Raw genomic sequence first — 26,935 nt, 5'->3', positions numbered from 1 at the left:
GCGTAGTAGTGTAAATTTACCCGTTTCGTCCGAAAATTTTTATATGTAGTGTAAATTTAGCCGTTTTCGGCCGAAAATTTGAGCTCGGCCCCCTCCGTTTATGAAATTATGTATACATTTTGAGTTTGGCCCCCGGTGTCTTAGTTCAAGCTTCGCCACTGTGACCATAGCATACTTTCTTTGAGACACATGAATACCAGTCGGATTCTGCAACACTTCAATACCAAGGAAGGATCTCATATTACCCAAATCAGTCATCTCGAACTCACTCTTCATAGATTCTTTAAATACCTTTATCAACCCTTCATCATCACCTGTAAATATCAAGTCATCCACGTATATATTTACAAGTAGTCTTCTTCCATCTTGGCCTTCTTTTGTAAACAAAGTATGCTCAGTTTGACTTCTACTAAAACCTTCGTTAACGAAATATGATTCAATGGGATTGAACCAAGTTCGGGGAGCTTGTTTGAGCCCATATAAGGCTTTGTTGAGCTTGTATACTTTGTGTTCATTGTTCTTCACCACGTACCCCTACGACTGTTGCACATACCCCTCTTCTTGTAAAACACCATGTAAAAATGCAAAATTTACATCCAATTGATGAATATCCCAGCCATGTTGAGCTGCCATGGCTATCATCAATCTGATAGTGTCCATTCTAGCCACGGGAGCATAAATTTCTGAGTAATCGACCCCATATTTCTGCCCATAACCACGAGCAACCAGGAGAGCTTTGTACTTCTCTAACTCTTCTTTCTCATTCACCTTTGTTTTAAACAACCACTTCACTCCAATACACTTAACCCCCTTTGGCAACTCCACCAAACTCCAAGTACCATTTCTTTCTACTGAATCAATCTCCACATCCATAGCCTTTCTCCACTTCTCATGTTTTACTACTTCTTCAAAATGGACAGGGTCTTGGTCTTGTATTACAGCATTCAACTTGTCTTCAACTTCAAATGGCAAATTTCTTTCATTAACATAATCTTGAAGATAAGTTGGTGGTCTTATTACCCTACCCTCCCTAGCTTTAGTAGTGCTAGGACCAGGGTCAACAGTCCCAGCAACATCACCCACGACTTCATCTTCAATATTCTCATCATCATCAGCCGCTTGATTTTCTTCCTGATCTTCAATATTATAATTTCCCCAAGTTAATGGCCCTTCTTCTTTTTCTTTTCCCTTGATCGAACTCCAATCCCATGATTTTCCTTCCTCAAATATTACATCCCTACTAATGACAACCTTCATGGTTTGAGGATCAATCAACCAATAGGTTTTGGATTTTTCACTCACACCGGGTAAAACACGCACTTGACTTCGATCATCCAACTTCTTTCTTTTTTCTTTCGGGATGTGAACGTGAGCTAGGGAACCCCAAACCCTGAAGTGAACAACCGTTGGTTTTGAACTACACCATGCCTCTTCAGGTGTTATAGTAAAGTTTGCTTTGCTAGGGTACCTATTTAACACATAGAAACACCAAACCACTTCCTCGACCCAAAATATTTTAGGCATGGCTTTAGATGCAAGTAAAGAAAGAATCATCCCGATAACGGTTCTATTCTTACACTCGGCAACACCATTTTGTTGCGGTGTGAGCCGAGTAGTTAATTGCCTCTTTATGCCCAACTCTTTACAAATTCACAAAACTCATTAGACAAGTATTCCCTATTAAATGAATAAAGATATTACACGTTTAAGCTAGATTTATATTGTATTTATTTATTTCATTTGTACTTTAGTTTAGAAACAATATATTAACACTTAATTTTTATATCATACCAACCCGGGTTACATGTGGGTCGGATGATATCATTTTGTCAAGGGTCTATATAACCCTAGACATGTACACATTGACGGTTATCGATTTCACTTTTCATACGAACATATTCAATCTTATCTCAATAATCTGGTATCAGAGCAAGGTTCAAATCCTCTGATTACCCTATCAAAGTGATTGGTTTCATACCCCACTTACAATTCAACCACGAGTGATATACGAAGATTTATCGTTCAAATTCAAGATCGATATTGAAGATGATGACACAAGGAAACAATCTGCAAACCCAGATACCAAAACTATCGGGACAAAATTATTATTATTGGCACATCCAAATGCGAGTCTTATTAGAATCGCAAGATCTTTGGAATGTTGTCGAAACGGGATGCAATGAATTACAGGAGAATGCATCAGAAGCAGATGTCACAGAACATAATAATAATCAAAGACAAGATAAGAAGGCCCTTCATATTTTGTTTCAAGCGTCAAATGATATTGTATTAGAAAGGATAGTGACTGCAAATTCCTCAAAAGATGCATGGGATATATTGCATAAAGCATATAAAGGAGAACAACGGGTACAACGGGTAAAACTCCAAACCCTAAGAACTGAATTTGATACCCTTAGAATGTCCGAAATAGAAACTATTGAAGAATATTTCAACAAGATCACAACGATTGTGAACCAACTTCAAATGAATGAAGAGAAAAATGAAGAACAAAAGATCATAGAAAAGATACTTCGAACTCTAACAAGAAAATTTGAATCTGTTGTTGTCGCTATCGAAGAATCCAAAGACATAACAACAATGCCTACTAAAGAATTGATGGGAATCCTACAATCACATGAACTTCGACTCAAGCAATATGATGATCGATCAATAGACCAAGCATTCCAGGTTCAAAATTTCAATTCAAATTATGATACTAATAAGAATAGAGGATTTAGAAATTATAATCCTTCTAGAGGACGGGGTAGAGGAAGAGGCAGATTCACCAATCCAAGTCGTGAAATTAAATGTTACACTTGTTCAAAGTTTGGACACATTAGTAGAAATTGCCCAATGAAAACAAATGATGAACAAAGAAATAATATATTGATGCATGAGAATGATGTGGGGAATGAAGAAGATGACACCATGTTTATGATACTTAACATGGAAGAAACATATAATCACACCCATTAGTATTTAGACAGTGGTTGCAGCAATCATATGACAGGCAATAGAAATGCCTTCATAATGTTAAACAACACGGAAAAAAAGGAAGTTAGAACTGGTGATGATAAACGGCTTGAAGTATTGGGAAGTGGTGAAGTTGGAATAACCCTAAAAGGGAAAAAGAAGATTATACAAAATGTATTTTATGTACAAGGTCTCAAACACGATTTATTAAGTGTTGGACAATTGACACAAAAGGGTTATGATATACACTTCAAGAGGGATTGTTGTGAGATTAAAGATCCATCAGGAACTGCCATCGCAAATATAAGAATGACAGGAAACAAGATGTTTCCTCTGAACCCAAACAAAGATATTACATTAGCCTTAAACATGTCCTTGAAAGATGATTCAACACTCTGGCATCATCGTTTTGGGCATGTAAACTATGACACCTTAGTAAACATGGGTCAGAAAGAGATTGTTACCGGACTACCAAAAGTACAAAGGATAGATCAAGTTTGTGAGGGATGTGCACTCGGGAAGCATGCACGAAAATCCTTTCCAAAAAAGGCAAAATGGCGAGCAGATAAAGTACTTGAATTAATACACTCTGATATTTGCGGTCCTATGAGAACACAGACCATTGGAGGATGTAGATACTTTATTACATTCATAGATGATTTCTCTCGCAAATGTTGGCTATATTTTTTAAAAGAAAAATCACAAGCAATACACTATTTTAAAGTATTCAAGGCAAGAGTTGAAACACAATCAGAAAAAAGGATCAAGTGCATCAGAACGGATCGAGGCGGTGAATACTGTGGAATCCATTTCCAAAATTTTCTAAATGAACATGGTATACATCACCAATTAACGACAAGTTACACTCCTCAGCAAAACGGGGTAGCAGAACGAAAAAATAGAACAATTATGGAAATGGCCAGAAGCATGTTAAAAGCAAAAAACCTATCAAATGATTACTGGGGAGAAGCAGTGGCTTGTGCAACATATCTATTAAATAGAATTTCAACCAAAAGTGTCCCTGATAAAACTCCTCAAGAAACGTGGTCAGGGATCAAGCCAAAAGTGGATCACTTGAAAGTTTTTGGAAGCTTAGCATATGTACATGTTCCCGAGCAAAAGAGAGGGAAACTAGATAATAAAACTGAAAAGGCAATATTCATGTGTTATAGTGAAAATAGCAAGGGTTACAAATTATACAACCCTATAACTAAACAAACCATAGTCAGCAGAGACGTATTGTTTGATGAGACAAAAACTCTAGTCCTTGATAATCAAGTGGAGAAAGGAGAGCCTATCTTGATTATCAACAATGATCCAAGAGGACATAAAGACAAGCCACCATCCGAAGTTGTAGATCAACATGATGAAAATAATATGCCTACAAATGAAGGTATAACAATAGACGAGACATCAAACAATATAAATGCTCCTGAAGAAAGCATTGAAATTCAAGATTGTGAGAGCACTCTGGATGCAACGACAAGCTCGCAAAGTCCACCACACAAAGTTCAACCCCTGGATACTATATATAAAAAAACCAGACCATTAACCAAACAACAAGTGGAAGACAAATACAAAGAAGCGGAGGCTTTGTTCCATGAAAACCAATCCAATTATGTTTTCTTCTCAAACACTGACCCCTCAAACTTTGATGAAGCACGCCAAGATCAAAAGTGGAGAAATGCAATGGATGATGAAATAAAATCAATTCTCAAGAATGAAACATGGGATTTGGTGGAACTACCACACGGGCATAAACCTATTGGTGTAAAATGGATCTACAAAACAAAATATGATAAAAATGGGAACATAGACAAATACAAGGCAAGACTTGTGGTAAAAGGTTACAAGCTAAAGTATGGGATAGATTATCAAGAGGTATTTGCTCCTGTAATTAGATTTGAAACTGTACGTTTGGTGATTTCCTTATCTGCACAATATGGATGCATCTACATCAAATGGATGTAAAATCAGCCTTTCTCAATGGTTATTTACATGAAAAAGTCTATACAGAACAACCTCAGGGATACATCAAACCAGGAGACGAACATAAAGTATGTCTACTTAAAAAGGCACTTTATGGATTGAAACAAGCACCACGTGCTTGGTATAGCAGGATTGATGAATATTTTGAGAAGAATGGTTTCAATAAGTGCTCCTTTGAACATACACTATTTATGAAACTAACAAACAAAGTAAGATTACTGGTATGTTTGTACGTTGATGATCTCATTATTGCAAGCAATTCCTTGGAAGAAATTCATAGATTTAAAAATAAAATGAAGAAGGAATTTGAGATGACAGATATGGGAATATTGCATTATTTCTTAGGAATGGAGATAGCTTACTCAGATAACACTATTTCAATATCTCAACGCAAGTATGCTCAAAACATGCTTGAGAAATTCGACATGATACAATGCAAATCAGCCATCACGCCCATGGAGTATGGATTCAAGCTAAACAAAGATGATGCAGAAGAGCCCATTGAACCAAGTATCTATAGAAGTTTGGTAGGCAGTCTTATGTATCTTACAAATACAAGACCTGATATAATGTTTGCAGTCAGCAAGATAAGTCGATTTATGGACGAACCAACAAGAACTCACTGGGATGCTGGTTTAAGAATCCTACGTTACATAAAAGGAACATTGAATCATGGAATTATTTATTCTAACAATCAAGGCAAACTAGTAGGATACAGTGACAGTGATTATGCAGGGAACTTAGACGATAGTAAAAGTACTTCTGGTTATGCATTTCAAATGGGATCAGGAGTAATATCTTGGCAATCAAAAAAACAAAAGGTTGTAGCCTTGTCATCTACCGAAGCAGAATATATAGCCCTATCTTTAACGGGTTGCCAAACTTTATGGCTTAAAGGAATATTAAAAGAACTGAATATTGGGTCTGATGATCCTTTGACTTTATATTGTGATAACAAATCCACTATATGTCTCACAAAGGATCCTGTACAACATGGAAAGAGCAAGCATATACGAGTAAAATATCACTTCATCCGTGACTTGGTAAAGAATCAAGAAGTGGACATACAATTCTGTGCTACAAAGTTGCAGGTTGCGGATATCTTCACTAAAGCACTTCAGCCTAAAGATTTCCTTCGTTTCAAGAAGCTGCTAAATATTCTACCAATCTAGCTTACGGGAGGATATTAAATGAATAAAGATATTACACGTTTAAGCTAGATTTATATTGTATTTATTTATTTCATTTGTACTTTAGTTTAGAAACAATATATTAACACTTGATTTTTATATCATACCAACCCGGGTTACATGTGGGTCGGATGATATCATTTTGTCAAGGGTCTATATAACCCTAGACATGTACACATTAACGGTTATCGATTTCACTTTTCATACGAACATATTCAATCTTATCTCAATATTCCCCTCCCCTATCGGATCGTAAACTTACTTTATCACTTTTCCAGTTTCTTTTTCAACTTTATCTTTAAACTCCTTAAACTTGTCAAGAGTTTGTGATTTTTCTGATAATACATAGACCCAACGCTTTCTGCTGTAATCATCAATGAAACTTAAAAAATAATGATTACCGGTCAGGTTTGTTCCATTTAAATTGAGTTTCATTTAACTCTGGAATATATTACACATCTGTGACCACAAATTTTTCAACTCTGGAATATATTACACATCTGTGACCACAAATTTTGTTCCATTTAAAATGAGTTTCACATTCCCTTTCCCCTTAACATTCATCCTCGAATTGTTTCCCAGTTTTACAGAAGTATTGAATGACTGATCGAACGTAACAAACTTATCTTTATTTCCACATATGTGATTGGAACAGCCGGATTCGAGGAACCAAATGTAGCTCTTATTATCTTCACCGTCTCTAGCCATAAGAACATGTTCTTCCACACTTGCCATCAACATAACTTCTTCATTTTCATCAAAACCGGCAAAGTTAGCTTCCTTTGGTCACATTCATAGGCAAAGTGACCTAATTTTTGACACATATAACATTCGATCGTCTTTTTGTTAAACGAGGATCAACCTCGTCCGCGTCCTCTACCTCTCAGGCTGCCACGGCCTTTTCCACGACCATGGCTACCTGATCCTTCTTCTATCTTCAATGCTTGCTCTTCTTCCTTGTCACCTCGTTTAAACTTCTGCTCATGGACAACAAGGGAGCTTTGTGATTGGTCAACGGTCATGGTTTCTATATCATTCAATTCTTCTATAGAAACCACTACATAAACGTATTTCTCAGTCAAAGTTCTGAGAATTTTCTCAACAATCTTCCCGGCGGGCATTGTTTCTCCATTGCTTCTCATTTGGTTTGCCACAGTTAGAACTCTACGGAAGTAATCCGGTATCAATTCACCATTCTTCATCTCTAATATTTCGAAATCGCTTCTCAGTTTCTGTAGCATGGATTTATTGACCCGTTCATTACCGGCAAACCTTCTTTTCATTGAATCCCATATGGCGTTAGAGGTCTTTCTATCCAGAATCCAAGGGTGAAGCTTTCCTTAGGGCCGGGGGTGGCCCCGGCCCCCCTGTTTTTTTGCGCAGTAGTGTAAATCGACCCTTTTTCCGTCCGAAAATTTGTATACGTAGTGTAAATTTACCCGTTTTATACCGAAAATTTGATGCCGGCCCCCCTAGTTTATGATTTTTATAATACATTTTGAGTCCCCCGACTAACTCGCCCAAGCTTCGCCACTGCCAGAATCTGCTCGAATGTGACAGTCAATGGCCTGCTTTACATGTAGGTCCTTCGCCCTCAGATCTTCTAACTTCTTTCTTTGTGCCTCTGACTAAGCGATTCCCGGATCAATGAGACCCCCACGTATTAATACAATTTTATTATATTATTAGATATTATAGAAGCGGAACTAAAAGCATGCAACAATTTAAAACAACTTTTAGAAGCTGGTGGACCCATAAATATATTTCACGGAGTTAGTTAAATATCGCTACATAATACGGAGTAATTTTATTCGGTTTGCTCCCGTATGGCCGTATAATATAAACTAAAACATATACTAAAATATCGCTATATAATGATCCATGAAATACTGAAATAAACTATAACAAACCTATTCCCTAATCAGATACTGAAATAAGCAAATATGAGTTTTCAAAAAAAAAAAAATGAAATAGTGACCTGCTGAATTATTATCTCTGTATCGAAAAAGAATGGGAAAGACTTTTATTTTAGAAAGCTAAACTAGATGAAGCATGTTGCCATGTTACGATTTCCCACTCCCAAATCCGGATGTACATCTAATTAACATATTTAAAAAAAAACACGTTGAGGCGGAGAACCGACGTAAATATGTTATAATAGCGGCATCCGTATAATTATGATACAAAAAATAAAATATCTGAAACGAAGTTTATGTGATCGGTAAAACTAAGACATTGTGACAATATCGAATAGGTTCGTTACGGTACCGAAAATAAACCCATATAATAATTTTAAGAAATTAACATATTTAAACCAGAAAAATAAATAAAATAATAAAAAAATATAAACCCAAAAAATTTTCAAAGAAAGGTCTCTACATAACCAAAAATATAATTGTTAAGTTCTTTTTAGATATATGCCTTGAACCTGCACACTCTTTTTCTTTCATAATTTCATAAGCTATAACAAACTTATTAACAACCAACATGTCAAGTTATCACAATTGGTTAAATGTCAAAATGATTTACATAAAAATAAAACTATACTGATAAAATATTTATAAAAAAAATCTTATGTGACACCAAACTTCTCAATTATACTAATTAGATAATGTAATTATTGAATGCATACAAGGTTTGTTTTCCAATTATTTACGAAATTGTCACTACTTTAAATTGACATAATCCGGTATATTTTCCACGTTTATTTTATAGAAGTGCATCTATGTTTCTGCTTTACGAATATGATATTTTTTGGGCATTTCTGATAATATCAAGTCTTATTCCTATTTTGGTATGTTTCATTTCGGGATTTTTAGCTCCAAGTATCACATGTAATCATCTATACATGCGATATTATTAAGGTTTCTTGTATATGTGATACTTTATCGTCACATTGTTTTCTAAGTTTTTTTTAACAATTGACTTTCACTTGATGTTTCACTTAAAAAAAATGTCACCAATGAACTTTTTAATAGAAAGAACAAACGATAGACTACGTAGATGTGGTTTCGAGTATTCACATTTGAGTTTGTTTTTATTATATTATACTTGCCCTCTCCAAGAACAAGAGCGATAATAAGACTTCTGAGTGACGTCAAATTAAGGTTGATTTTTAAGAGAGCATATATATTTGTATAACCTTGTAATTGTCTCTTGGATTTTCCTAACCTTTGTTTTGCCTTTCTTCTTTGGTTACTTACCATGCAATGTTCGGAAGGAAAGCAACCTATACATTACACCAAAACATTTACAACAAAACTCATAGTATACAGAGTTGGTGATGACATTTTTACCAACAAAATTGCCTACCTAACGACTTCTGTCCTAGTTTCATCACCGTTACAAAACTTCCTTCCGAATTAAGCAGCCCCAATTTCACACATCAGTCACCATGACGGCCCACCACCACCCGCCATATCCGATGCCACTTCTCCCTGTGTCCCTCCTAATAAGTAATAACACCTGTAAGTATCTTTATGTTAAACTGAACAAAAGTTATTAAGAAAAATACTTGTAATCTTAAAAGTATTGATACTTCATGTTAGGAAAATTTTATTAAAACTATTCTTCATTATCTTTCATATATGAAAAGAAATGGTTATGCCAAGTATATAAATCATTTTAGAGTAAATTTAATTCTTTTATTTTTATTTCTTTAGCAATTGAATGGCTACTACTTGAATACAGTTGGCAAACCTTGAATTAATTTGATCAGGTAAGAAACTGTGTAAGAGTAGATGGTAATGCATACCTGGGCTTGATAATGATTTTAGAACCAAGGCATCCACCAGATATACATTTTCCCGAGGTTTTTATGTGAAACCGCTTCAGCAATTAATCGACGAACTTGTCCTTCTACAGCCAGAGGCAAAGACGGTGCTGCTCCCACGCCAACAACAATACCTTGCAATCGCGCTTCAATATTACTTATGGCTCGCTGAATTTTCAACAAGTAATAATTAGCTCTGGTATATAACTTTTAAACAACAAAATTACAAACATATGAAACAAAACTTTAACTTTTGACCATGAAAATCCGTTAGGGAAAACTCATGGTTCCCACCAAAATACCCATCAGGTAAGACACAACTTACACTGTGCATGTAGCCTTCAAGGGTTTCAGTGGAACTGAACATTAACTTAAATGTTCGTGAACCCTTTGGCAGAATTGCAGAAATGCAGGATGTTCGTTAATTTTATTAACAAACGACCATGGACAAGGTTTTTTGTTCATTTATCTACACAAATGAACAATGAAACATGTATTGATCGTTCATTTATATTCCATTTGAATTCGTCTATGTTTGTTCATTTAGGTTCATTTATGTTCGCAAGTTTGCGTTCGTTAACATATTCATTTAGATATTTTAGGCCTATAATACATTAGTCAATTTTTAGTAACTTTTTAAGCCCTAACATATTGTTGTTCACATTTACTTTAATTGATTATGGCTCAATTATGTTCGTTCAACCATGTTCAGTTATGTACGTTCATCAAATGTTTGTTTAAAGTGTGAACGAACAAACATAAACGAACATGTTCCTTTTATTAACAAACGAACATAAACAAGGAAACCATGTACGTTCATCAAATGTTTGTAAGCAACAGTCGTTTTGGAAACTGAGATAAGATGAAACCTGAGCATGAGGGTTTTGGACTTCCACCCCACTGGATTTGTGAGTTTTAGTCCACTCTACAAGCGGGTCATGGATAAAGGTCTCGAGTACACTCATTAAAGTTTCCCTGTGTTCTCTTAATACTGAAAGTGTAATCTCACAGACCTTCAAAAAGGTGCCTTCATACCCAGTTATCCCCAGCCCATCAATCATATTCTGCACACACCATATCATAAACACGATATCAGAATTCAGTGAAAAAATTATATCATCATGTTGACAATTCTGATTCCCAATGAAATTGGAGATGCAGCATACAAGTTTAATGTGGGATCCGGTTTGATTACAATATACTATGCCCGACTATCTGATCTCTATATCTATATATATATGTGTGTGTGTGTAGGGAGAGGTTAATTACAAAGAACTAAATTATTGCGAGAACAAATAAAAATCTAAATCGTTTAAGTTTCCTATCAATGGTTCAAATTTTTAAATCTTTTACTTCTCACATACAAATGTATATGATATGTACATATATATAACCACTAAATGAATTTGTTCATGTCTTTTTTTCATTTTTAAACGTTACCTACACATGTGTAGGTTATGTGTAGAAAATATACCTACACGTGTATATATACTTCTTTAGAATGTTAGAAAAGCTGAATAGACAATGTAGTTCAACCAACTTTTTTGTATTTCAACATTTGTTAACATTGAAAAAAATGAATGATTTATTTTTGTTCTTTCTATTCTCACAAAAACTGTCATTTGTGAGTTTTATATATACATGTGTGTGTTTGGAGAGGGGTGGATTTAGGCTAAAAAATCAAATTTGCCTAAAAAGTATAAAAATTAAACTTAAGCAATGGTGTTTTAAATTACATTGAGTTATAAATCAATGTGTCTTAGATTTTCAGACATGATGTCTTATAACTCCCATGGCTAAAAAACTAAACACCATGCCGGAAAACTCCTTTTATACCTTTTAGACAAAATTGACTTTTTAGCCAAAATCAAGCCTCTGTGTGTGTGTGTGTGTGTGTGTTAAATGCGGACAGTTAAACCAGTGTTGAACCTAAAATCTACATGTCAATGAAATGTTGGCAGCCATTAACATAAGTATGCAAGGGTATGTACATCCTAGTTTTTCAATCGTGTTAATTATAAATATCATATAGATAATTGTGCATTTGAAAAAACAGATATATAGTTTCAGAATTAATCACCTGAGTCAACCTAAAAGGTACGAGTTCAGGCTTCTCGAGTTGTAACCCTTTATCAAATAAGCAACTGAAATCAACATGAACACAGTCACCGGTAGTAGAGTCAAAAAGAATATTCTCTCCATGACGATCTCCAAGACCAACTATATGACCAACCATTGACCAAACCGCAGTCGTGTGCGCATAGGCAACCCGAGCCCTAAACCATGCTGCGGGTTCAGAAAACGTGTTCAAAAACCACTTATGAAAAGCAGGAGGAAACATGGGAAGAATTCTATTCTTCAACATCTCATCTTCAGCCATTTTACCATGGCATTGATCGTAAATACGCTTGATTTGAGGGTTAGTTTTCTGTCGGTCAAACTTGCCACAGCTTATGTATATGTCTTGGAGAATGTGTCGAAGGCCACGAGTGTGTGGGACCCATTCTACCATCCCACAATCCTCTGTTAATGGAATCACAGCAAAAGTGCGCACGTAAAGCTTTCTTCTTCGGCTTTCTGGGCATTTGGATAATAACCGGTTTATCATCGCGTTAAACTCCATCATTCTTGCGTCTTTCCTAAGGTCATCTTTTGGTTTGCACAGGAATGGGCGCTTCACGCCGTCACTTCCCAGTAGAATAATCTGTAGCAGGAAAGAGTCAACACAATCATACAATAACATGGCATAAATATTTTAAGCCAGTTACAACCATCAATATTTCAAGGGTTAATTTTTAGGTAATATAATCTGATAAGTAGTGAAAATGATGATGTGGCATAGAAGTGTGCACAAAACGGATATAACCGATGTAACCGAACAAAATAACTGTTTGGTTTTATGTTTTTTCTAAAAGAGATTTCAGTTAAGTTTTTATTTTGCTATAAACAAAAAACCGAACTAAAAAAACAATTTTAAGTAATTTATAAGAAACTATTATACAGTGTAGCTTAAAAAAATTTCAGGCCGAGCTTCATTAATTTAGCTCTATTTTTGGCCCAAAATTCTCAAGCCAAACTTGTAAAACCAAAGAAACAGAAATCGAGCTGAAGTCATTGTGAAAACCAAACGCCGAAACCAAACGTTTTCAGGTTAGTTTTATCTTAAAAAAACGATTTGTTGGTTCGGGTTCGATTTTGCTGTCAACATAAAACCTAACCAAACCAACTGGAGCCGAACCAAACTGAAAATCCGATTTTAAATGATTTACAAGAATATAGTATATGGTGTAGCACGGAAAATTTAGGTCCAAATGTGTAATAATCAGTTAATCATTAATTAACAGGGAAATGTAGGCTAAAAGTTTCAAGCCCAAATTCATTATTTTAGCTCCGCTTTTTGGCCCAAAATTCTCAAGCCCAGATGGTAAACTAAAAAACCCTAAATTGTAAAAACCAAAAACCGAAAAAACCAAATGGTTTCCGAAAACCAAAAACCGTATTTTCAGTTTTTGGTCTGGTTCAGTACGATTTTGCTTACCTTTTTGGGCCGTTGAAGTGATGAAAGGACCTCGGCTTCATCTGCAATTCCCGTTATAGTAGGAAGATCAGTAGCTGAGAAAAACCCTGTTGTACTTGTACCATATGTGGGGAGATTAACATTAATTGATCCTAAAGTAGGCATAATAATCTCCAATGGCATCATCCTTTTGAGGGCACTAAATTCAGTAGAAATGTTGATTGTTGCTGACTTTGACTGACCAGAATGAAAGCATAGCCTAATAAAATGGTCAATTAGGCTCGCAAACTGACCAAACAAAGCGTTAGGTGCTCCCTGATTGAACCCTTTTCGGGCATTGTTTATAATCTCTGCAGCTGCTTCGCGCCTTGAAGGAACTGTGGATTTTGAAACAGCTGCCATGATCCAAAGAGCTTGTTGTGTGTATTGTTGAAGAACAGAGGTGATTATCGCTTTGACCACTCGCACAATGTCATCATTTTGGTGGCAGATTCTTGAAACCAATTGAGGGAGAACAGTTAGCCATTGGTAGGTGGGTAAATCTTTCAAACACCCTCGCATAATACCCATCACCTGCCAGTGAAATTGAGTGTATGTCATGCAATTACTAAAAAATTGTAAAAGAGACTGCTATAGCATCTGAATGTTGTAATTATAATGGTGGGGAATCCTTTATATATAGAAAAGAAACGAGATAGGTGTGTAAACCAGCCAAGCTGCTCGTCAACTACTTGAAATCAGCTCGCTAAAAGCTCAAAGTAAGCCAAGCTTAAATGACCTCGAGCCTAAAAATAAGCTTGTTTCATTAACGAGCCCTAGCTGGCTCACAAGGCTATTATTTGTATCATTTTTATTTAATATATTAATATAGTTATAATTACCATATATAAAATTATGATAATAACTAAATAACATAATTATGTTATAAAGCTTATTATATATATAAATTAATTAAAAAACAATAATTATTTAATATATTAATATAGTTATAATTACCTCTATCCCTATGGGATAGAGGTAAGGCTGTCTACATCTTACCCTCCTCAGACCCTACCATAGCATTGCTATTAGTGGGATATACTGAGTACGATGATGATGATGATGATGAATTAAAAAACAATAAGCGAGCCGAGCTCGAGATTGAAAAACTATTAACGCCGTGCTCGAGCTATATAAATAGAGCTCGAAACTAGCCAAGCTCAATATAAGTTAAACAAGCCAAACTCAGGCTCGGCTCATTTACATCCTTGCCTAGAGATACCTATCTTAGGCATGTGGGTTAAACACAACTAAACCCTAACAACATCTAGTAAAAATTATAACTAACAAAAATTATTATAAACAGGAAAAAAAAATTACCTTCCCATGAACAATTTTCATATCTTTATGTGATGATGAACCTTTCCTCTGATAAATGCTACCAAACTCAAACCATAATGTCAACAACCTCGGAAGTGCTTGAAAAAGATTCTTATGACCTCTATGAAGCCCCTTAGCATAAAACAACAGAACATCAGGAAGAAAGTACCACCAAGGCTTTTCAGTATTAGACCCTCGAGTATTAGAACTTGAAGAACCCATTCTGGGACCCACGTCAGAATTTTCTTCTTGTCGTTTTCTTGCATCAACAAGCACCTCATCACAATACTTAGCTGCATAAAAATACCCTTTTTCCCATCTGGGCTGCAGTTCTCTAACCCTAGCAAAAAGCCCAATCACATCTTCCTTCTGTTTCAAACCAGTATAATGAATCCACCTCGAATATAACAAAAGTGTTTTTGCAACATCACGGTTCTCATTGGATGCTTGAGTGTTGCAAGGTAAAGATGGCTGGTTTAAAGGAACCAATGAGAGGCTAGTAATGGATGACATGGCAGCAGAGCCGATCACTTCAACAGGCATGTTTATTAACGATTGTTGCAACTCTGCTATCGCACCTTCCGACCTCCTTGTGCTCCACAACAGCTTAGCTTTTTCCATATGAACACTACCCGCACCCGATGCCATAGCTTCCAAAATAGCACGGTTGGCCGTCTCATAGTGACCAGCCGAACGACACAGTTTTGCATATTGTATCCAACAGTTCCCAACTTGACCACCAAGCCCACTAGCACCAAAGACCAGCCTCCGAAACGCCAAAAGTGGTTCGCGTGTCCAAAGAGACGGTTGAGTAAATCTCAGCCGATTATCCCAGTTTTCAACTACGCTCATAAAGTCCGGTTGACCGACACATGACTTTTCCAAAAAAGACTCACCATTAAGAATATTATGAAAATCCTCAAGTTCTTGTAGCACGTGAAGCTTGACAACATACGGGTACGCACGCGTATACGAATCCATACCAGCAGCAGCTAAAGGAGCTATGAGAGCTTGTTTTGACAGACCAATTTTCTCACCAACTGAAAACTGATCTTTCATCCTCATTGCTCTTAGAATCTTAGCAACATCCATATCAAATGAAGCATTACTTTCTGAACTGCTACAGAGTAAGCCTTCTTCATCAGCACCATCAAGATACTCATCAGTTAAGTCCCATCTTCCAAGCCTCCAAGCTGCCTGAACTCCTTGCATACACCATGTTTTTTTGTATTGAGGGATTCGGGATATTAACCCATCAACATGTGTAACCACTGCTTGCAAATGACACATGTTAATTAAACAGTTAAGAACATCTGAATGCCTCTGAACAGAAGTTGACTCCATCTGTAAAGCCTGTTCACAAGAAGTCAAAACTTCTGCCCAGTTTCCAGCTTTTTTATTTATCAAAAGCTGATCTTGCAAGCTTTTTGATTTCCTTAAAGATGCTAAACCCGACAACCCATCTGGCTCGTCCAAACCACTATAGATTTCCATTAAAAATGATACATCTTGATCCTCAAAAACCCCACTTTTTTCAGCTGATGGGTTAAACGATCCTGACTTTTCACGCACGTGACACTCAAAATACAACAAGGACCGAGCGTAAGCCTGACACCTAAAGGAGGCCTTAGCAAGGGTCACTTTTGGGATTGCATACAAAAGCTCTGAAACATGTTTGCACTGCAGAGATAATTGATCTAAATCCATCGAGTAACTTACAGCATGATCTTTTAACTTCTGCTTTGAATTGGACTGAGATAGAGCAAGTTCTTGTCCAATATCATCGACCCACTGTCCAAGACTATCGAGTAGAGTAAAAACTGCTTGAATGCATACTTCACTTTGACCAGAACTGTTCTCAGAAGCTGCAGCGTTAAGAACCGTAAGAATTTCTTCTGTTATTCCATGACGGGACTCTTCAGTTCCATGTAATACAGTATCTAAAACTAAGTACGGTAGCAGATACGTTGCGGTTTGCATATCGTGACGTACGATACCTCGGCACGCGTTAAAAACACTTGCCCGTGACCCATTTGCATGCACGATAAGCTTTTTGACCCAATTGAAGATCCATCTACGAAACTTTAACGAAGGCCGGTAAGTTGGACCAGAAGCTGCAGAATCAGAAACGCTCGGGAGCTGGAATCTTGAGGTTAAACAAGGAGCGATTATCTCTTTAACATAATTTGAAAACCGGTCCCATAATCTTTGACCCCTCCCGTCCATGCTAGTGGACCCGATGACTTTTGAAACTCGAGAAGATGAAACATTTTCATCAAGAGATGCTTCACAACCAGCAATCTTTAACAGCTCCTGTATAGCTAGAGCAGCTGAGTCTTGAATTATGGTGTCGGGTGCGGCTCTAAAAGCCCGGGCTAAATGTTTATGAATCAGCTCAAAGATTAAGTCGTCATCTGAACACGCGATCTTGAACCGTTGATTTGAAGACCCTTTAACTTTGGCAGGATCAACGGCTCCAAGCAATCCTAGACAATCAGCACAAACTAACTTTAACCGTTGTCCAACTATGGTTCTAGATTCTTCTGCACAGCCTCTGAGTAAAGATGTAATCAAAGAGCTTAAAACATCCATATCTGAATCCCCTTCGCCATTAACCATAACTGTAACATCATCCCTTTTCAGTTTTAGCAGTTTACTTAACTCACAAGCTATCATATACCTAACGTTTAAGTTTTCATGGTTCAAGCCGTCAACAATTTCTAGCAACTGGTCCTTTAAAGTCATGGCCCCACGTGCTTCGTTTATTACTTTGTTCACTTCTGCAAGGGCGGGAATGTCGGGCAGAGAAGGAAATTCATAGATATTTTGTTTTAGAACCGATTTATTCTTGAAAACAAGTTCTTCCAAAATTTTAACAATTTCGATCATGTGTAAAGAAGAACGTTCTTTTTGTTTCTCGAGTAAGGGGATAAGTGCAGCAAAAACTTGAGAGACTACATGTTTAGTGCTTGAAGGTGATACCTTTGCTAATTGTTTAATAAAACAATGTAAGACAGCAAGGCCGTCACTCTGCAATGGTTCTTTATCAATTGCATGCATAAGAAGAACCATAAGTTTTGGTACATAAGTGCTCAGGTGGGACCCCATCATGTTAATCAACATTTCTATGCGTTTTGTTGCTTGTATTTGAAGTGAAATGTCATCTGCGTGTAGCATCTTTCGGTCAATGCTGTTAAGAAGACCAACAAAATGGTTTCTTAAAAACCCTGGAAGATCCTCATCTCCTGTTAAAATTTTTGCAATTTCTTTTATCATCTGAGGTACCCTTGATAGCCTGTGATCCAGCAAAGAAACAGTGAAGCAAATGAAATTAAAATTCACAGTCATCTTGAGGTATAAAACCAATAAAGTTCATTAAAAAATTTATAATCATTACCAAAAGAAACCTAAAATTTTCATTTGATTAAGGTTTATAGAAAATAACAATATTATCAATGAAAGTTCAAAGTTATGAGCATTTTCTACTTTGTTCGAAATGAACGATGACAAAAATAGAAATTATAAAAAATAACAATAAAGACAAAACTATGAAACATGGTGCGCACATTTAAGTTAAAAAGAATCACTAGTATGTTTAGGTCAGGGATATTCCACAAAAAGAGTCATGCAAAAAGAATGAAAATAGTTAATAATATGAAGATATGCAGACTCCTTGGGCAGGCGTGCAGGTTGAGTAACGGGCCATAACAGATCGACTTTTTCATACTGGTCAAAAAGGATCCGAACAGGTTGAGTTAGCCTGCCAATGCTTTCAAAAGATGTTACAAATAACTAATATGTTCATTATGATTACAAAAACAATGTTGTAAATAAGAGTTTATGAATTTAAATATTTTAAAAGAACATTAAGAGGTTATATGCATTAAGTTAGACTTTCGAAAACCCATTTGACTTATTTGGCCAGCAATCTAACTGAAATTTCTACCTCTAAATAATTCAGTGGCCCCTGATTTGGAATTTTTATGCATGTTTACTCTGATATCCTAACAAGCCAACATAATGCAGTTAAAGTGAACTCAGAAATCAAATAAGCATGGGCCATATTACCTTATACTGTTATCAACTGAATCATCAACATCAACAGAACAAATGAGTTCATCCAAAAGTGCAGGTAAAGCAGCTGCAAATATTTCTTTTTTATCAGAGCCAGTCTGATCCCGATAAAACTGCAACGCACAATCTAATTTATGCCCATCCGCTTGATAAAGAGCATAAGAAAGAACTTTTGGTAGCCAGTTAACTATAAGTTGAACCATATCTGTATTCAACCATTTAGCCAACTCAAATAAAGTAACCACTGCTTTATCATCATCTTCCTGAGCAATCACAAGCTTTGGAAGAACCACTGGAACCATATTTTTAACAAGTTCAGTAGCTTTAACCTCAAGAAGCGTTGCTGCAAATTCTTCAACCATTTTTGGGCTTTTAACAAGCCGTAACGATAGATAATCATACACTTTGTTGCGTATAGGTATAGATTTAGCAAGAATTTGCTTCAAACCTCCATTGATATGAAAGAAGCATGATCTGTGTATCAACTTAGATGCACACATACTCACAGTCACGTATGGATTGTCAAGTTGATCGAGCAGTAAAATGAGAGAAAATAAGAAGAGTTGACTATTTATATCTGCTGCAACCATAATACCTGCTGTTGCTTCTAGAAGAGTTACAAATACTTCTGGATCATTAACTGCTTCATACCCGTTTTTAAACTTATCTAAAAACATTTGCTCGTTGAAAAACAAACCAGAAAGTATATGATGCTCAACAAAACAGCCAATCTGTCCACTTAATGCTACTCTCACAGACTTCTTTCTATGAAGCAGTAAATAATCAAATGCTTTTATCCACTCGATTTTCGTTTCATGTAAAGCACTTGGATCCATGTGGTGAAGAATCCGCCCAATTATTGCCACACAGGAGATCTGAACCTCTTCAGATTCATCATAAACAAGAGTGAAAAAGAGGCGGATAAGAGATGAATAATTACAATCCAACATATTATGGAGTTCAGGCATTATTGAAGGCAATTCATAGTTGTGAATGACGTTTTTGTCACACGTTGAGCACCAAAATCTTTGCAATAGCTGATCCTGAGCAGAACTCTGTTTGTCAGTTTCTTTTAAAAATAATTTGCAGTTGTTCTCTAATGAATGTTTTGTGCCATCACAAGATCCGCATAAACATGCCAAATAACCAAGAGAGATGGTTATGGATTTTTTAACTTTCTCATTCTCCTCTTTTGAAAGAAACCTGACAAAAAAAACATAAACAGGATTACAATTTGGATTTTGATGATAAACCATCTATCACCGACAGATTTGATGACATCCCCAAACCCAATAGTAGTCATGTAAAATTCTTGTAAGTAAACTAGAAAAAAAAATAAATAAAAAAATAAAAAAAACTTGAAAGAGATTTTGTTACTATTCTCTATTCATTTTTCAGTTTTGTAACCATGAATGGTTTCTCCCACTTCTATTCGTTTTTTCTATACCTGAGAAATATAGGCTTGTAAACAAACCAACGAATACAAAGGGAGCATGTTCGTGTTTGTTCATTTAATGTTAACAAACAAACAATCAAACATGAACAACTAAACGAACAGGTTTCCTGTTCATTTTAGTTCGTTAAGAAAAGTATGTTCATGTTCATTTATGCTTTCGTTCGTTAATAGTACAAGACTATAAACTAACGGTTCACAAATGTAAACGAACAAACATGACTCAACAAAGATGAACGAACACAACTGAGTGAACACCAGTTAGTGGTAAAGTGAAAATTAATCAAATGGGCCTAAAAAATTAACAAAAGTTTACTCAATTGTAATGAGTGATATCTTAACTTGATAAACTAGACGAAACTAAAACGAGCCTAAAATATTAAGTGAACGTATAAATGAATGTAAATGAACAAACGTAAACCAACGTTCAAGAACATAAATGAACCAACGAGGCATGTGTTCATGTCTATCCATTTAACTAAATGAACAAAAAACACTTGTTCATGCCCGTTCATTTATTAAATAGACGAACGATTCACTGAACGTTTGGTTCATTTACAAGCCTAAGTAAAATACATTTGCAAAATCACTACGAAAAAAGTTGCTTACTCCAATCTCTTAACAATTTGTGGCAAGATATCAAATCTGAACAGAATGACAATCAGAGGCATAACAATGACGGCTTCACTTCTGACTTCTTCTGCTTCATCCTGAAGACCCAGGTCCAAGATAGATAAATCACTCCCACTTTGAGAAAAGTATCCCATTAAGGAAATAATCTTAAGGCAGAAACATTTTGTCTTCCAAAGCAAGCACGGTTCAGCTGACATGGAGGAATGATCCCAGCAAATCTTCAACACTGACTGCACTAGATTTGAAGCATCACCGTTATCTTTGAAGAGATCGTCTTTCACAGAAAGTAACCCTAAAACAAGGACCACGGTTTCAGATATTATATACTATTATACGTAAGTGTGTGTCTGTATACAAAATATCTCACACACACATGTATGAGTAGACTACAAAAGTGGAAGAACTCTGTACAAGTGATATAATTATCACAATTTCAACAGCAAAAAGCCTCATTATAGAAGATACATACAGCAAAAATTATTTGCAAATATAGAACTACAGTGCACTAGTTTAAGTTGTAAAATATAGTAGCCCCAGCATAATATGCAGCGTGTGCATCCAGATTGGTCACAAAAAATTATTTATAGTGTCTAATCCAACTTTTCAAACATTCTTAAAGATTCCACATTATAGACCAACAAAATTTGTATTAACTTGTATTCAATTATATAGTCTAACCAAGGCACAAACATCTCATAAAAAATGAACAGCCACTTATATTATTTTACTTTTGAAACATTCTTAATGGCTCAACATTCAGACTTGGTTTCAAATTTCAGATCTTAAGAAATTAAAAAACAAACAGTCCCTTACTCTGTTTTAGCAGTAAACAGTAAAGTGCTTCAAGATAGATAGGTAAATCCACTCCACCTAAATTTTCTTGGTTTGCCTGTAACAAATAACTCTAATTTAAATTATGGAAAAAAACTTGTTTCGTTGTTCGGGTATTACAAAAAAATAAATAAATACCTGCTCACAAATCCAAGGAATCCATCGAAGCATCTGGCAAGAAATTTGATGCAACAACTTCATACGAGGGTATTTGCACAAAACAATGCAGAGCATGCTAAGAGCTGTCAAATAAGCTTCTCGTTTTTCTACCATATTAGCCTTGCCACCTGGAGGTTCCAGGTATTCAATAAAAGAAAGAAGTGAAGACCACATGCGTTCAGCATATTCCTTTTTTCCTTCATTTTGTGAACTGGGCTTAAAATTATCCAAGGTGTCCAACTTCTGTCGCTTAACATTAAGAACATCTTGGGGGTAAAGTGGTCTTTTTTCTCCAACTCTTCCCAGTTCACATCCACTGGTTATTGATACTGATGTATACGAACAATCTTGGATATTATCCGTCTCTTCAACAGGATAAGGATCAAGAATAGATAGAGCCACTTCAAAGCACTCAACCAATCCATAATAAGGTTTTGGAGAACAAAGAATATTCAATAATGATTCAGGCTTCCAGATATGAAAAGAGCATAGTTTAGCAATTCGTACATATGCACCACACAATGCAGCCTGAAAAAGATAATGATGGAAGAAGAAAGAGAACAAATTACACATATTGCCTAATGTTGACCATCAATATCTTGTAATAATAATTATTATATCCAGAAATTAACAATTAACAATTAACAATAATGAATATACCTTGAGATCGGGGCTTTCTGTCTTCTGCATTGACTCAGAAAATACACTGACCATATCAACAGCTGTCAGCTTGACAACATCATCACCACAACTGGAATATAGTGATTGAAGGCATCGACCCAAGGAGGAATCATAAGTTATGTCTCTGCAAAATATGATTGTTACAAGTGTTCTATGAAAAAGATTTTCTAAGGAATATTAAAATTCAAAAGTAAAGAGATTTAATGCACACAAGAGATGAAAGCACTTGCAGGTCAAAACTTAAGTCAACTTTCATTCACTTCATTTCTCAGTTGCGTTTTTTGCCTACCATTTCCATTATGTAAAATAAGAACCACAAAATGGAGTTGAAATATGAAATGAAATGGCCAATGGGCAACAAAAATGCTAGATCTTCCTTAATTATCCTTCCTAGCCTCCTAATAAAGATGATGACACTTCACAAAGCCTAAACATTTCTCTGTCTCTCTCATCTTATCATCTCTTGGTATTACCATGTTTCAACCACAGAACTAATGAGAGACAGTACGCAACAGGAAACACAGCAATATAAGTATGTTCTCTGTTTATACCTATGATTTGTTTTGCTTCCTTTTAAGGCAGTAAAGTGAACAGTCAATGTCTAAAAGTAGGCATTAGCATATATCATGGATAACGATACTGTGAATCATTTTTGAAGTTGATTCTAGCAGGACATAACAAAAAATCTAACATGACTTTCACCCAGAATCTCTCATGTCCTTACACTGTAATGAAATTACAAATCATTGACACATGGGATACCAAGGGTATAAGATTCTAAAGTAAAAAATCTGAGAATATAGCGGTACCAACTATGACCCCAACTATGACCCGTTTACTTTAATATTCAGGTTGTGTAATATCCCTGTTTCCTGATGAGTCAAATTGATAAAATCATAAACTTGAGCTAAAAAGATACGGGACAAATGGGTCGAGCACTCGAGCTAATCAAAACTTGCCCTAAGCGAATTGTTAGTGAATACATCCAACCAAATCACTTTATTATTATTTTTTTTTTTAAAGATCGTTAAGGTAATATATATAGTTTTTGTAACCACGTTATTAATATATATAAAGGATTAAAAACTGGACAAAATGTGTTCCGTGTCAGCCAAATTTAACACATTTTCTCCAATTTGCCACATACAGAATAATACAAACAGCAACATCGATACCTGAACACAGGGAGCCCATCATCCACTTCACTTAGTATGGTGGATATTGACAGAATCATGTTTTCACTAGGAATGATGTCATCACTTAACACTGCTCCCAAAATGCGCACCAAGTCAAAGCAAGCCTTCATAACGTTTGTTTATTAGAAGCCAACAGTGGGACAAAATAAAGACACGTAATATCATGCTTAACCAAAACTGATGTAGGAATCAGAATAAACATCAAACATAGTCAAACTAACCATTTGCAAAGCAGCATCTCCATAGCACAGTAGCTTACAAGCAGCCAAAACAAATGGCACATTTATTAGCCCTTCCACATTTAAAGCTCCTTCAGTTAAACATTTACAAGAAACTCTAATAATCCAAGTAGCAAAAGGCTGCCACCTGGCAAGTCCCGTGAGGTTGATCATAATACCAACACCATCAACCGAGCTGTTGCATACCGGGATATCACCAAGGACATTAGAGTCCGGGGACATTCCACATAAGGACCCACTGAAGCACCTCAGAGACACTTCTAATTCTGGTTCGCTTGTTTTGTTTGATACTGATGCTATAGTCAGCACATCTGTTCAAAAGTAAAAATACTTATTAATCAAAGAAACTATGAAGAATATACTATAATTAACACAACAATAACAGTCAAGTTTGTTTGTGCTTTGTACCTTCAACTGCCATCATGACATCTTCAAAAAACTGGCGGTATGCATCTCGGTCTCCTGTACGAAGCAAGGATAAAAGGGATCCTAGTGTTTCAAATATTATTCCATGACGAGAGCTGAAAAGTGAACATTAGTTACCCCAGAAGTCATTTATGGAAGTTCATTTAGGGTAAAGAAAAAGAACACGAACAATGATAATAATTAATAAACACAGCACTAAAACCAGAACATAATATACAATAACACTATCAGCCATTACAAGAGTTTCAATAACTTGAACTAATGGATGGTTCGTTAAAAAATCTATTAGGCTTCATTTAAAGTATAAAAGATAGCTGAAAACATAAAGGCCTGAACCTGAAAGATCAAAACAAGCAAGCTTTTAACCAATTTACTGTTTTGAATAACACAAAGAACAAATGACAGAATGATGATTGAACGAATTAACAAAAAAAACTTCCATTTCATAATTTCAAAAACATATAAGAATTAAATGACACGTCTAGATGTTGACACGAAGAACCAATCACTCACCAGAATGAGGGTTCCGCAAAAAAAGGTATTACACGAAAAATTATTGGGAAAACGGCACTAGCTTTTCCATGAAAAAAAACACCTGGAAAATTCTTGGCTGTATGAGTCAGTAATTTCAGTATAGCAACCACCTCCCTCTCATTTGCTGCAGCAGTAGATCAGTAAAAATATCGTGTTTAGTACAATATAATGGTCAACAGAAGTAAATATTAAGAAGAACAATACAATATACAACAAATTATCAGTATAAACCCTAGCATCATCTCTTATTATACTCTCCCTTCGTTTATGAACAATCAACAACCTATGCAGTTAATGTGGTGGGGTATCAGTAATACTAATATCATTCAGAATTTATATATGCATAGCAATTTAACACTAACAAGTCAGTACACTCTCCTCCTACCATTAACAAATTAACCTTTTGCAACTTACAAAACACTAACAATTGTAGCAAGTAGAAACTGATTAAAACTTAAAACACTAAACATTGACAATTAAGACTTAAAAAACTAATGCCGGTGCCAAATCGGTCAAATAAAACTGCTGTGTTACATTTGCCCTAATTATGCAAGCAAATTGATTTTATATGCAGCAATTATTAAATACTTATTCAAAAGTGTAACCGGTAAGTCGAATAAGGTCGAAGACGCTACCAGAAGATGACGGAACGATGCAGGCGTAGAGGAGATTAAAAATAATGCATATTTTAAAACACTAACAATTGTAGCAAGTAGGAAGTGACTAAGACTTACAACACTAACATTAAACACTAAACATTGACAATTAAGACTTGAAAAATTAATATCGGTGCTACATCGGTCCAATATCGGTCAAATAAAACTGATGTGTTCGCTAACCCTAACATTTGCCCTAATTAAGCAAGTAAAATGAACTTGTACACAGAACATTATCAAATAATCATTCAAAAGTGTAATCGGTAAGTCGAATAAGGTCGAAGAAGCTACCGGAAGATGACGGAACGACGTAGGCGTGGAGGAGATTGGGGATAACGGCACGAAATCGGAGTTCTAAAGAGGCATCGTCGGATTTGTTTGGAGGAGTAGAAGATGATGCAGCGATTCGTTCACGGAGTTCGTGAACGAGACTTGACAGGTTCGCCATTGTCTGAGTCTGAGAGTGTAGTGTAGTTACTTTCCCTCTAGTTCGTTCGGATATTTGAAGGCAGGCAAATGGTGGGATTTTGACTCAGAACTGGCGGGCGGGTGGTACTACTGATGACTGTTGACCCCGACCCAGACCCAGACCTGGATCCGTATTCAGTTTGTTTGGTAGGAACCAAACGCTCAGCGAACTGGGGTTGTGTTCGTGAACGTTCGATAATATAATTATTTGTGTTGGTTTACATTCGTTTGTTTGTTTATGTTCTTTATTTTTTTTATGATGTTTTATTTGTAATAACCTACCTAACATTTAACTTTTATAATTTTATTGCTTATGCTAAGTTCATTTCGTTAATAGTTTATTTATAAAGTTTTGTTTTAACTAAAAAATCATCTAACTTGTGCTTTGTTGGCATTGTCATAATAAAATTGTTGATTGTGGATGATTATGTTTATGATTATTATTATCTCGAGTGCTTAAAGTTATATCTGGTTAAGGTGATTATGTCTACTGTAACATTCGTCAAATTTAAAACCTGAAAACCCGACCTGTTTATTTTTCTTCTGCCTCAATTATTATCCGAACGTTCGTTATTAAATAAATTCCCTCATTTGTTTAAGTATATATACTTCGTTTATTTATTTACTGATAATAACTATGAACTATATGCAATAATACCCCCCCCCCCAACTAACTTAATACCACTTTTGAATCCACATCTATAGACCAGGGACCAACATACAATTTATTTAAAAGTTTTCTATTTTTTTCTTTTTTTCTTTCCTTCTTCCCGTCGAGCAACACC

At 35.7% G+C, this 26,935-nt stretch overlaps 2 protein-coding genes across 2 annotated transcripts; one reads left to right on the top strand and one right to left on the bottom strand.

The window, feature by feature from the left end:
• Positions 1-2,124: 2,124 nt before the first annotated feature.
• Positions 2,125-2,976, top strand: LOC143548707 (uncharacterized). The gene has a single exon (XM_077039799.1). The coding sequence runs from the start codon at positions 2,125-2,127 to the stop codon at positions 2,974-2,976; it is 852 nt and encodes a 283-aa protein (XP_076895914.1).
• A 6,936-nt stretch (positions 2,977-9,912) lies between these two features.
• On the bottom strand, positions 9,913-26,130 carry LOC143548696 (serine/threonine-protein kinase ATR-like). The gene is made up of 15 exons (XM_077039789.1): positions 25,974-26,130; positions 25,006-25,150; positions 24,475-24,587; positions 24,049-24,377; positions 23,807-23,931; positions 22,611-22,755; positions 21,930-22,478; positions 21,774-21,849; positions 20,937-21,252; positions 18,869-20,077; positions 14,801-18,095; positions 13,463-14,014; positions 12,005-12,628; positions 10,794-10,988; positions 9,913-10,092 (listed from the first exon to the last, which is right to left on the bottom strand). Exons 1-15 carry the CDS (start codon positions 26,128-26,130, stop codon positions 9,925-9,927), a joined length of 7,998 nt encoding a protein of 2,665 aa, XP_076895904.1. The 3' UTR covers positions 9,913-9,924.
• Between the last annotated feature and the right edge of the window lie 805 nt (positions 26,131-26,935).

This window comes from Bidens hawaiensis, unplaced genomic scaffold, assembly GCF_021521415.1.
Source record: "Bidens hawaiensis isolate Kalapana, Puna unplaced genomic scaffold, B.hawaiensis_p1.1 tig00015228_1, whole genome shotgun sequence".
Classification (NCBI taxonomy): Eukaryota; Viridiplantae; Streptophyta; class Magnoliopsida; order Asterales; family Asteraceae; genus Bidens; species Bidens hawaiensis.
This window is presented reverse-complemented; position numbering and strand designations above follow the sequence as displayed.

Bases quoted from the DNA above. Each gene is read 5' to 3' on its own strand.
- LOC143548707 (XM_077039799.1), top strand. From the start codon at position 2,125: ATGCGAGTCTTATTAGAATCGCAAGATCTTTGGAATGTTGTCGAAACG.
- LOC143548696 (XM_077039789.1), bottom strand. From the start codon at position 26,130: ATGGCGAACCTGTCAAGTCTCGTTCACGAACTCCGTGAACGAATCGCT. The intron at 21,850-21,929 runs GTATTTATTTAT...TATTTGTTACAG, and splicing joins TTCCTTGGATTTGTGAGCAG to GCAAACCAAGAAAATTTAGG. The intron at 18,096-18,868 runs GTAATATGGCCC...GCTGGATCACAG, and splicing joins TCAGTTGATAACAGTATAAG to GCTATCAAGGGTACCTCAGA.